The sequence below is a fragment of the Aythya fuligula genome, chromosome 1 (assembly GCF_009819795.1).
Source record: "Aythya fuligula isolate bAytFul2 chromosome 1, bAytFul2.pri, whole genome shotgun sequence".
Classification (NCBI taxonomy): Eukaryota; Metazoa; Chordata; class Aves; order Anseriformes; family Anatidae; genus Aythya; species Aythya fuligula.
This window is the reverse complement of record NC_045559.1, coordinates 199,107,170-199,120,591: the sequence shown is the minus strand read 5'-3', so window position 1 is coordinate 199,120,591 and position 13,422 is coordinate 199,107,170. Positions and strand designations below refer to the sequence as shown.

The 13,422-nt window shown below is 44.2% G+C and overlaps 1 protein-coding gene across 1 annotated transcript in view; it reads right to left on the bottom strand.

The window, feature by feature from the left end:
- The window catches only part of ME3 (malic enzyme 3), a 124,269-nt gene that overhangs the window by 24,351 nt on the left and 86,496 nt on the right, over window positions 1-13,422 (bottom strand). The window contains exons 5-6 of the mRNA XM_032206382.1: window positions 9,310-9,471; window positions 5,361-5,464 (exon numbers count right to left, since the gene is read on the bottom strand). Coding sequence (XP_032062273.1) covers window positions 5,361-5,464; window positions 9,310-9,471 — 266 coding nt within the window. The remainder of the gene's footprint in view (window positions 1-5,360; window positions 5,465-9,309; window positions 9,472-13,422) is intronic.

Here is a 13,422-nt window from a genome sequence, read left to right as displayed (position 1 = left end):
CTGCATGCTGGCAGAGTTTCCCTGGCCAGATGGACAAGGAGACAGATGGACAAGGAGAGTATCCACTTCCTCCATGAAGTCTGGAGTTGCTCTACACCATCAGCTCTTCCAAGGCGCTGGTGACAGCGTGCAGGTCTCCTAGCAGACACACAGATGCTGAGGGGCTTTAGGTGTCACCAATATTACACAAGGGCTTTGTGAAGGCCAGTGGTGCCTTGTCTTTCATGACCAGCACCTGAATAAACAACACGGGTGAACAGGTAGTGGTGATTTTGTTTCTGAAAGATGCTGGTGAATTTGTGATCCAAGTCTCACTGGAGAACTGCTGAAACAGAGGTGGCCTGTGTGGAGCAAGCTTTGCTTGTTGGAAAGCACGTTGACCTGACTCAGTATGTGTGTGGGTAAAAGTACTGGGAAGGGACTGGACAAAGAGAGATCAGGTATAGGACAAACACGGAAAAACAAAGTCAGCAGAGCTATTTTCTCTCCTTCTTCTCCCATTTTGAGAAGCTGAACACTTGATCTCATGTCTTCTGTGCTTTGCCATATGGCAGAGGCTGATAAAAGAGAGTGTTTCTGTCTCCCCAGTCACCCTGTTAATAAGTGCTGATGGGAAAGGAAACGGGAGTGAAGTTATGACAGTTTAATGAGGCTTCTGCACCATGGTTTGCTGAAGAGTGGAAGTGCCTCTCGCAGCCTCAGGCTGCGTGCTCAGCATCTGTCAGCGAGACACGGGGGCCAGCACTCAAAATTGAGGCTGGAGCCTGGGGATGTCCATCGTCACCTCTGGCTGCTTGGAGCCAGCAAGCTGCACTGTTCCTGTATGATGAGACTACAGAAGCAGTGACTGGTGTAAGGCAGAAAGTCTTACATCAGAGAAGGAATTGGTCTATACCAGTTCCCACATCAGTTAAGGAGAAAAAGAGAAGAAGTAAAGAAATCTCCAGTAGTAGTTTGCTTTGAAAGAGAGTCTGAGGATTAAAGAACACTGTTACTGGAGAGGCTGGGCAGAAGCTCTGCAGAGCACAGAGAGTACGTCCCAGCACAGCAGCAACTCTCATGGCATTTTCATTTCAACCTTAATTTGCTCATATATGCATTCCCCAGAAATTCTGTGGGTTACTCTGATATGATCCTTGTACACATTACATGAATATTATTCCAGACGGAAAAAATGTACCAGTTCAAGAATGAGACTGACTTACCTTTTACCATGGTAACTGAGGAGAAGGAAAACAGAAGTAGTGTATTTTCCCATACAAGCCCTATTACTCATTGTGAGAAAACAGCAATTTGTCAGTCTGTTTCATTCAGTCATGGGCTAGGTTCAATGGGCCAAATTTTGCATGTGGTTGCCTCTCAAGAGGAGCACAATTTGGAGCCCTTATTAGAAAGCTCAGTCATTTTATGCATTTTAGGTGAAAGAGTAATGAATGGAGATTTAGGCACCATGAAAATGCAGAAATTTATCCATGTGCTTCAGGAAGGGCTTTTATTTCTAAAACTGCCCAGAAGCCACACTTTATTTCAACATACTGTAAGCACTAATTCTGAAGTCTCTGATGCTCTCCTTGTTTCATTATTAGGTGGCTATTACGAGACCAGAAGACACTTCTTCTGACTGTAGGAGTCTCCAGCTATAGAAATTCGACATCTGCTTAATATTATTATTCCATTAGAACAGTAACTCTTCAATCCCCTGTCATTCTTGTGGGCTCAGACACATTCCACTTCAGTGACAAATGTCCCTTGAGCCAGCAGTGATTTGGCAGGGTGGGAAGTGCTCATGCAAAGGAACTGATAAATGGTTTCCACGAGAATTTGAAGTGTCCTCAGGAAATAGTCAGAATCTCTGCGTGAACATCAAGCTGAAAAGGAACCCTCCAAACTGCAAGAGATTTGTGGTAATCCAAAAGAGAAGAAGGAAAGATATGATTGAATTCCCAAATAACTGAATTTGTGTGTGACATAGACTTACATGTGAAATCAGAGCAGACCAAAGACCACAGCAGTTTATGCTCGCAGGTTTCATCATCATCACAGAATCATCACAGAATAGCTTGAGTTGGAAGGGACCTTCAAGATCATTTGGTTCCAACTCACACCTCCCACCACACCACTTGCTCAAAGCCCCATCCAGCCTGGCCTTGAACACCTCCAGGGATGGGGCATCCACGGGTTCTCCGGGCAACCTATCCCACTGCCTCACCACCTTCCTAACCTCTAATCTGAATCTCCCCTCTTTTAGGTTAAAGCCATTGCCCCTTACCCTATCACTACACCCCCTGACAAAGAGTCCCTCCCCAGCTGTCCTGTAGCCCCCTTTAGGTACTGGCAAGCTGCTGTAAGGTCACCCCGGAGCCTTGTTATGGAAATCCCAGACATGAGCAAAGTCTGGGAGAAGAACTCATTGAGAGCAGCCCTGCAGAGAAGGACTTCTGGTGGATGAAAAGCTCCACATGAGCCAGCAGTGGGTGCTTGCAGCCCAGCAGGCCAACTGCATCCTGGGCTGCATTTACAGAGGGGTAGCCAGCAGGGGAGGGAGGGGATTGTCCCCCTCTGCTCTGCCCTTGTGAGGCCTTACTTGGAGTGCTGCGTCCAGCACAAGAAGGATGTGGGTCTGTTAGAACAGGTCCACAAGGATGATCAGAGGGCTGGAGCACCTCTCCTGTGAAGACAGGCTGAGGGAGTTGGGGTTGTTCAGCCTGGAGAAGAGAAGGCTCACACATGGAACCATGCTACAATACAGAAACACATTTTTGCCCTTCCAAGCAATTTCTCCTCCCTTTTGTAACAAAAGTGAGAGCTCCTACTGGGTTGCATCCAGTCATTCCAGCGGAAACTTGAGTCCAAATGAATCTGTTTCAGATATGTTGGCTGATAGCAGGCTGATAGCAGTAATATTCATCAGCCCAGAGCTCACAAGAGATCACACTCCAACAATGCTTTAAAGTATGATGGCAGTCAAGATGATAGTATAGGTTAATGTCTCCTTTCACATGAGCATCTCCAAATACTTTACAGATGTGAATGGAGAGGTGCAAAGTGGAATTTCCCAGCCCCACTTTGTAGATAACTTTTTGGGTCTTGCTGTGTTCAAACAATTCATTCCAGCTGAGAGAAACAGAAAGGTTGGTATAGCGACCCCAGAAACTTGATTCTCAGTACCCAGAGAAAAGGATTAGATATGACATAGCCTTCTCAAAAGATAGGAGCTCATTGTTTCATGGGTGAGTGTCTTCTCCTTTCAATGTGAAGATTAGTTCTTGTAAACTAAACACAGGAAAGTAACAGCCAACCCCTCTTCTCTAGCAGCAAGCACAGAAAAGGCAAATTGTCTTTCTGGCCCTCTCACTGACATCACTGGAGAAGTAGGTGCAACCAACTTAGCATTTAAAATCGCAAGTGTAAATCTCAGAGCCATATTTCTGCTGGCTGAGACCACAAGCTGGGTATTTGTTCCATCATTCCCATTCCATCATCAGCAATGACACTGCAATACCCCTGTGGTCTCCTGGCCAGAAGGAAATGGCACAGTTTCCTTGGTGGCTTAATTTTAATTAGTGATTACAATCAAAACAGGAAAAGAAAAAAAAAAGAAAAAAAAAAAAAAGAAACACAAATCAATTTTGACAACTCTTAAATCTTTTCTACTTCTAGAGCCTCCTGTAATTTCTCAACTGTGTTTTACCAGTTTTCTAGCCTCCAAGATTTTTTCCGCCTGAATACCCCACAAGTTTCTAATGTAAAACTACATTGCAATGAACTGACATTTAAGTCAAGCTTTCTTATCAAATACAAAGAAGGGCAAACTGGATTACATGCACAAAATTCTCTCCTATGCAGTCATCCTTAGGTATTCTGAACCCAACAGGCAGAGCAGTGTTGCTGTGTTTATTCTCACAGATATAGGAGCTACAGCAGGGGTCAATTGGGACTGTCTTTGCACAGTATGGGGCACCTGCAGCTGGAAAGGCTGATGTACTAGCCTGCTGTTATATGGGACATGTCTACATCATGCTGTTGAGCAGCGAAGGAGAGATTGCTGTCCTAACAGCAGCATTGCACATGCAGTGTGCTGCACAATGCTGTCTGGAGCTACCACATCAACAGATGCTGAAATTCTCCATGACAAACTCTCAAACTTGGTTCATCAGCTGTGATTCAATCATCCTCAGCATTACAGCCTCTTGTTTCCTACATCCTTCCATGCACAGACAGCTAGGCAGTTGGATTGTATGTGTATATTATATGCTTCTCAGTGGACAGGAAGGTGCTGTCATTAGACACTGGACATTGTGTCTCCTACCTCAAGGGAGACATGATGGCCTCAGTGCGGATGAAACATGTGCCACCCACTCCCTTCCATTTATGCAGGAACACACGCGTGTAGCTGGCTGGAGACACAAGTAAAGATCAAATGCATCTCCTTCAGCTTGCAAGACAAGACCCTACAATATAAGGATGTGCAGCAGCCCATGAATCAGGTGCAGGCTCTGCTCTCTGCCACTCCTCATCAGTGTCATCTTGTCATCTGCTGCTTTAGGAAGGCAGAGGCTGCTCAGGGGCTATGGGTCTTCTGGTCGTTATTATTTTCTGTTTAAAGAGTTGTTCCCACCTTCATTCTTATGGAAATCCCTCCAGAAAGTCATACAGATTTTAATGTATTTTCATTTTTCCCAAAGGAGGAAATCAATGCCGTGCAAGAGGTGCACACACAGCATTGAGGTGTAGCTCTGTTCTTTCCACATCTTTCCCTGCTACAGCAGAAACCCCATATCCCTGCTAGTCAGTAAGAGGAAACATGCATTCAGTCTGTCTCAGCATTCAAAAGACAGTGCTTATAAACCTGGCCTCCTCACTCCACAGACTTAAATGCCAGCAGGGAAGCTGCTATTTTTGCTAAGTGATAGACAGGCTGTCTGTAGGCTCACGCAGACATCATCACAGGGAGTAACACGACATTTCCAATTAGAAGATTTCCTTCACAATGGTGAGAGCTAGAAACTTCCTGTACAAAATATAAACAAAGTTTAGATTCTGCCTGTGCTGAATGAGTCTCATAAATGCATGATGGAGACCAGATACAGCCCACAGGGCGTATGTTTGACACCTCTGGCCTATATGGACAGGAAATGGTTATAAATAGTCAGTCCCATTTCAGTTCTCCAAAGACATAAATAATTTTGACACAGAGTGCTCAAGCACAAAGAGTCATTTGTAGACCACCCAGGAGACTTGCATTTAAATGACCTTTCTTTGCTTGTACAATCAATTACACTAATGTTTATTTCAAGAGTTGCAACATTTGTTCTTAAATGGAAGCAGCTCAGAGAAGCCATGTATATAATCCCACTTACTTGTTGGTAACTGCCTGCATAAACTCATCAATCAGTTCGTCGTATTGTTTCCCACGAACCCTCTTGTGTTTCAGTCCAATATAGAGTGGATCACTCAGGAGAGCCTAGGACACAAAGCAATTCTGTTGACAGCGTCTCTTCCATGGCTGGATGGAGATTTATGTGCCAGCCTACCCAAAAATTTTGCCTGTTGCAGTCATATTAATTTTACTCACTTTGCAGTGAAGGCAAGCTCACTTCGATTCTCCTGAGCAGAAAGTGTTTCTGTAAGAAGTAAGGTGCGCTGTGGACTATCGTTTTGTGGAAATAAAGTCAGAGGCATTTAATGCTTCTTGACTGCAGTAGGAAATGAGGCTCTGCATCCCCAAAACAGCACTACCAGGACTCCCTGCTGAGGTGTCTCATTCCCACTGAACAAAGCTGATCTTGTGTGGGGCTGTTCACTGTTCAGTCAGCACTTGATTTTGCACTGAAGGTTACCAGGAAAGGTGCTGGCCATAAACAGAACTTTGAGAAATTAAGATTGCCTGAAGTAACCTGAAATAACAAGTGTCACATAGGCCTCTGGGTGCTAGCCCAGAGCTGACAAGAACCTGCGATCAGATGCTCCTCAGCCTTTCACCTAGCTAGCACTCAGCTCCAGCTATCTGCAGGTGTCAGTCAGGAAAGGGTATTTTCATACCAGATAAGTTTATTTTTCAGTGCCTGCCGTGAATATAAAACCAGGCCGCTCCTCCAGCCAGCTCACCAGGTGGTAAGTCAGGACCCCTAAGCCAACTAAACAGGACTGGCTCAGCATGGAAACTGCGCGTATTTTGGGAAAAATCACAGGACAAACAGTGGCAGGAGACAGGTGGGCCAACACCTAGGTTTGTCAGTTGCAAAACAGCTCATTTTCCCTTCTGATTTCAGGAACTGAATCATCAATATGAGAAGGGGATGAGCCATCACAAACCTATTGTCCTGAAGCTGTACGGGCCCCAAATATTGGCAGGTGGGCTAAACTTAGATCTGTTTTTACAGCCACAGCTGTTTTGCTTTAGAAGGAAATATGAAAGAGGTTTTCCTCTGAGTGTGATAGTTTAACTCTTCAGGGCCATGAAACAAGCAGACTGTTAGCATCACGTTGCTGACTGTTCCTTTGGTGCCATGGGCCTGTTCATGGAGTACAAGAGAGTCTCTTAGGCAAGGTGAGAAATGCCAAGCTTTGAAAAGACTGATTTGCTGAAAGAGCCTACAAATTGTTATGGACTGTCAGAAAGACAAGCTGTTGCTAAAAATGCAATATGTGTTACTCCATTCTACCTGAGATGCCTGTGTTAGCAAGACAGTCACCCTAGGCTCACCCTGTATTAACAGGCAGAGATGAACAGGATGAATGCCTACAGGAGATGCCAATTTCTACGCTGATAAATGAGTTTATTCATGGGGCAGAGTGTTGCTAAGATGTGCTGAGGGTTGGGTTAGGCTGGGTGTATGCACATGAGAAAGTCGTTAAACAAATAAACAAATTACTTGTATTGTGAGTAAATACATTGCTTACATTGCTGGAAAACAGCAACTTCTACATTGCAATCCCAACTGTGAAAAATACTTCCACAGAGATGTTCCTGGTCACAAGATGCACATAACCTTGGGCAGAATCAAAGTGCCCAAGCCTCAGAGACTGATTCTGGGAGTCTCTTTCTCTGAAAATAATTGACTTTTGGAGATGTCTAAGAAATTGGTGGTGCCACTTTGGTTTTCAGTGGTCCCTCCCCAGATGCTGTAATAGAAACAGATGGTTATGCATGGTCAGAAGCTTCCCATGGGTGGGGAAGAACTTACACCCAGGTCTTACACCCAGGAGCTCCAGCTGGGAGGCTTAGAGCATACCAGCAGTTGGTGAAGCAGACCAGCATGGAGGAGGAGGAAGAGATGAAGACATTGATCTTGGTAAGTTTGCAGACAACACCAAGTTAGGTGCCAGTGTTGATCTGCTCAAGGGTAGGAGAGCTCTGCAGAGGGATCTGGATAGGTTGGACTGATGGGCTGAGGCTGACAGTATGAGGTTCAAGAAGGCAAAGTGCTGGATCCTTCCCTTGGGGCACAACAACACCATGCAGTGCCACAGGCTGAGGGAAGAGTGGCTGGAAAGCTGCCTGTTGGGAAATGACCTGGTGGTAGTGGTTGATAGCTGGATGAGTATGAAGCAGTGGTGTGCTCAGGTGGGCAAGAAGGCTGACAGCATCCTGGCTTGTATCAGAAACAGCATGGCCAGGAGGACAGGGAGGTGATTGTCCTTCTGTATTCAGCTCTGGTGATCCACACCTTGAACACTGTGTTCAGCTTGGTGCCCACCACTACAAGAAGGACATTGAGATACTGGAGTGTGTCCAAAGAAGGGCAACAAAGCTGGTGAGGGGTCTAGAGAACAACTCTTGAGGAGTGGCTGAGGGAGGTGGGATTGTTTAGCCTGGAGAAGTGAAGGCTCAGGGGAGACCTTACTGTACTTTACAGTTACCTTAAAGCAGGTTGTAGAGAGATGGGGATTGGGCTCTTCTCCCACACACCATGCAATAAGCTGAGGGGAAATGGCCTGAAGTTGCACTGGGGTGGTTTGGTTTGGATATTTGGAGAAATTTCTTTACTGAAAGGGTTGTGTGGCATTGGAACAGGCTGCCCAGGGAAGTGGCTGAGTCACCATCCCTGGAAGTCTTCAGGAAAGGTGTAGATTAGAGCTTAGTAACACGGTTTAGTGGTGGACGTTGGTACTAGGTTAAAGGCTGGACTAGATCTTAGAGGTCTTTCCCAACCTGACTGATTCTATCATTCCACGATTCTAAAGAGTTAAGCTGAAGTACAATGCACTATTGACTGGAAATTCCAAAAAGATATTTCCTTCTGTAGCCTCAGAAGGTCCAAACTCTGAGATCCAACTCTTCAGGAAAGACTATGGATCAGGCTGAGATGGGTACACCCTGTATTCCATCAGTCTCTGACAGGTCACTATATCAGAGCAATAAAACAGATTTGGGTCCACGGACCGAAAAGGTAACTGGGAATCTCATCCTAGATGTCATCTATGGTCACTGATTTTTCTTTCTTTCTATACAATGCCCAGTGAGAGACACATGGGGCTCGAGTTAAAGATGTACATAAAATCTAGCTTTCCAGCAAACACAGGCTTATCTGAAAACACCAGGCACTCATGCTAACATCTGTCTTCATACACAAGCTTAAAGCTTTTACCCCCCCCCGATTTTTTATTTCTCTCAAGAAACATATGTTTGGTTTACTTGGGGTCAAGTGAGGCATAAGCACATTTTACATCAATGGACAAAGCCTGGCCATCACAAATAACTATAGGATATTCACTTTTAAAAAATACATCCTCCCAGATGTCCATTCTGGCATTGCTAAGATGTTGCACTTCAGCCTTTCTGAGCCAGAGTCATAAGGCAAAAATCTGCAAACAGATGGAGTCCTCCTGTCTGGTTATCATGTGTAGTAAAGAGTGCAATCTGACAAAACACTGAAATTAATCATTCTCAAACCACCCAGCAGGGATTCTCTATTTTCTGGCATATAGTCATCTCTATGCAGACAAGGGTATCTGTCTATTTTCTCACAATTACCACAAGAATAAATCTTGATCTTCCTCTCCGAAATCTTTTAACTCACATTGCCATACTGAAAGATGGAGCTGATCTTTCAGTTCCAACTGGCAACCCTCTTCTCACCAGGGGACCATAAGACTATTCAGCGTTCATTGCAGTTCCCCGTAAAAGTGTCTCGAGTATCAAACAGGAATGCAACCTGGTCACTTCCCTGCAGTGCTTTGTCTAGCCATCATCTCATCTTGGATGTCTCTGGCTCTGTTTTCACATTTAGGGAACTGGCCTCAGTTAAGTATTAATCTCAATTCCTTCTCCCCCCTGTCATATTTACGAAAAACTGTAAGTCTTACCTCGTTGTCTGTACCAACATCCAGCAGGACAGGGAGACACTGTTGTGGGTGAACTCCACCACAAGCTGTGTACAAAGCAAGCTTTCCCACTGGGATACCCATGCCATAGCTTCCTAGATCTCCTAAACCGAGAATCCTCTCTCCATCTGTCACCACGATAGCCTAGGAGGATGAAAAGAGAGTGGTGTATGGTGTTGTCAGGGCTTGGTCAACAAAAATACTTCTACTGTCTTCATGCAAATGCCATTTTGCAGTTGTATTGTGCAGTGGATATTTGTTCCTTCTACGTGACACCACATAAATTGGCTGTCAGTGACAAAGGGCTGGTCATTTTGGAGTGGAGGCAATGTGGCTGACGGGTTGCTTCTCTCAGTGTGGGAGAGCAGCATCTCTGCTTGCCAGCACTTCAAACCACGTGTAGCAGAACCCACCCAGCACAGCTCTTTCTGCATCCTCACCTGTACAACCAGGAGCTGCACAAAACAGATCTGGCCTTGACAGCCTCTCCTTTTCTTTTTTTTTTTTTTTTTCTGGAAAAAGAGCCCTGTACAAAAGTGTTCCTCCGTCCCATAGCCTTCTGTTATTCTCATTACTGTATCATTTCTTTTTGACAAGAAGGGAAAAAAAAAAAAAAAAAAAGCATGTTTAAAGATGTCCAAATTAGAATCCCAAAGGTGAGCTGTTCAACCCACCCTGTACAGCACTTGGACCTTAGCAGGCAAATGACCAAGCAGATTTCACTTAGCTTCACAAATTTTAGGTTAACTACTGTAATTGTCAGCTTTGTCCCCATGGTGAAGCACTTATTTGGGCAGTTCTGAAATGCAGTAAGAGCAGGAAAATACTGGAGTCCAGTCCCTCTGTGGGAGAAAAGCTGCAAAGACCACAACAAACTTCCACTTCCATCACTGTCCTAGCACTTCAAAGAACAGGGCACTCACATCAAATAGACTGTGGGCAACTCTAGTGCACAGTCTAGCCTGGGTGTCAAAGAAGAAGATGCAGAGAAGTTTTTTATTTGCTAATGAGCAATGTTAATGTCAAACTGAAGACACATGCATGTGCTTTAGTAAGAAATAAGAATGGGGGATCAGCAGCTATCTCAACAGATGTGCTTCCTTTTTGGGTGTGGATAATAAAGATGTGTTTAGAGTTGGGATGAATCAGCATTGCCTTGTTTAGGAATGGAGTAACTCTCCTTATGGACTTTTCTATTTCAGGGAGAAGCACATTGGTTTCTTTTGGTGTCCTTTCCCTGCATACTTCAGATGATTAAAGGGAGGAGACATGGAAGGACTTAAACTTTTGCACTGTGGATTTACAATGAACAATCAGATGCTTTTATTCAACATAAACTATACACACCTCCCTAGGCTATTTTCTCCCTCAATCTAAACCGCTGTTTGTAACAGGAGAAGAGAATTACATTACATTACATAGTTAATGAGTAAGCCTGAGGATAAACTAAAAATACACAGGACACACATCTATTCTGCTTTTTACATTTATTTTGCCCTTTAGCAAAAAAAAACACTCCGGTAGTTTCATGGTGGTAATGTGCATGATGCATTCCAGGGCTGTAGTGTACATAGTAATAGTGACAACCAATATGTAATAAGGATTATTTTGAAATGTTCCTCCTACACGCTGAATATTTATTGTTGTCCTGTTGCCAGTCCCTTGTCATTAAGAGTGAGAATTCCTAAAGGTAAATGAAAATTCAATGTAAAGACTGTTAAAACTAGAATGACTATATATACCTATCAGGCCAGAGGCTGAACAAGCCCTGCCACAGGGAATTCACATTCATGACAGTGATACACATAATTACTCCATTTGGGGATGTTTTCCTATTTGTTTTTCTTTCTGAGTCAATGCAAAGTGTTAGTCAGTGATGGGAAAGTCTCTTTTTGCGTGTACTCCATCTGTTTTTGGGTGTGCACTCAGTTCTTTACCACACCCTGGATGCAATTGGGACTGGAAAGCAGTACTGGGAATAGGGAAAGCAGCAAGCACAGGCACTGCTACAGGTTTATCCAGAAACTGATGCACGTTACATGAAAAGAAATCAAAATTCTAACTATGCAGATTTTTTGTATTTTTTTTTATATTAAGTTATATTGAACCAAAATATTTCTCTGGAGCACAGATTCCCTTTCATCCAAATAAATAAGTGTTTTCAGGCAAGCCTAAAAACTTCTCCATAGCACTTACATTCTCTGTTGGTCCCAAAGATCTCCAAGGTAACACTAAAAAATACAGGAGCAACATTTTCGTTGCTGCCTGTGTCAGAGAGGGCAAACTGGATTCACATTTGTTTGTGGTTCTTTGGATTTAAAAAACAGAACAACAACAACAACAACAAAAAGCAAAGCTTTGGTGGATACCTGATGCACAAGCACATTAAAATAATGTTTTTGATTGCTCTTGTGATCAAAACTCAACAAACATGACGTTAATCTCTGTCTGGGCAGGACAGACCCCACGGACTGCACCACTGGTTTACCAGTTAGGAACTTGCTTTCTGCTTACAGCTGTGTTACAAATTTTCCTGATGGTTGTAGTCAAGTCTTTGGCTGAAACTTAGGTGTGTGTTCAAGTCAATCATCTAACCAGTTTCTAAGATTCTTTCATAGTTGATGGGGAGAGATGGAAACCTCCAGAGTGCATCTCGTCCCTCTGCTTTGGGAAGGGATGAAAGGAGCATTTCCCTTTGAAGATGCTTGTCTCCCTCTTCATTGTTCACTGAAGTACTAACAAGTGGAGATTATGCACCAGGTTTTCAGGCAGCTGATGTTAACTGAGATGACTGTGGACCATAGGCTGGGTGATCCAGAGCACTACGCTGATCTCCAAGCTGCTGAGGCAATACCAAAAGCTAAGTGCCACTGCTGGCATCCCCACTTCTGTGCAGTGATTGCATGAGGACAACTTTCTGAGGATGAACCTATACTCTGCTTTGAGTGTGCCAACAGAAAACACTATGTAGAAAGATAAGGGCGAGTATCCTTGTATAGCAGTAATACTGCGTGGGACTCAAGATGGTGAGTGTGCTTTTCAGGGGAACACCCTATGGAAAGGAAGGAAGGAAGGAAGGAAGGAAGGAAGGAAGGAAGGAAGGAAGGAAGGAAGGAAGGAAGGAAGGAAGGAAGGAAGGAAGGAAGGAAGGAAGGAAGGAAGGAAGGAAGGAAGGAAGGAAGGAAGGAAGGAAGGAAGGAAGGAAGGAAGGAAGGAAGGAAGGAAGGAAGGAAGGAAGGAAGGAAGTCAATCCAATAGCTTGCAGGGCAGCACACTTGTCTTGGAATAGGACATTTCTAGATTATCCTCATTCTGAAGTGGTTTGAATCCATTTCCCAGGATAACATCCTATCACAATGATATCTTGTATGATTCCCTGCATTCCTCCTGCTCTAGCTGGGCCATGGTGCAGAAAAGAGTGCAAAATTAATGAACCAGAGGGAAAACCAACAAGGGGAGGCACTGATAAGTGCTTCCCACATTTTATCCAATGTTTCTTCATAGATTCATTAGCCACCCTGGAAGAGACACACAAAAGAAACACTGTCCTACATGATTATGCTCAGAAATGGCTTCTTGCTCATTCCACTTCTGTCCCTTTGATTCTTTCAGAGCAGACCAGCTTCAATAGGAGGGGTGGAGGTGGGGCACATCAGAGCTTGGCTGAGCTTGCTAAGCACAGCAGAGAACTATTCCAGCCCTTCCAGGCAGAGGACTCAGACATATAACTTAGATTTCCCATTGCCACAGTCAATGCTACTGCCATGAAGCTCTAAGGAACCACAAAGGAAAAAGTGGGACAGCATCTCCAGATGTTTCTTCACTGCCTTTAATGGCACTTACTGCCGCTAGTGTTCCATGTGGTCTGAGCCTGTTCAAATACTGGGTCCCTCCAGGGACTTAGATGCAGTTCAGGTAATTCCCTACTTATCTGAAAATCTCGAGTGTTTAAATGCCTACCAGTTCAGGCATGGAGTATTCTCTGTACAAACACATAGGGAACCCTGCGGCCCAAAACACAGATAGTGATGTAATTAGCTACCTTTGTAGTCTGGCAAATTCATAAAGTAGATAGTCTGAATCTCCTTCATGGAC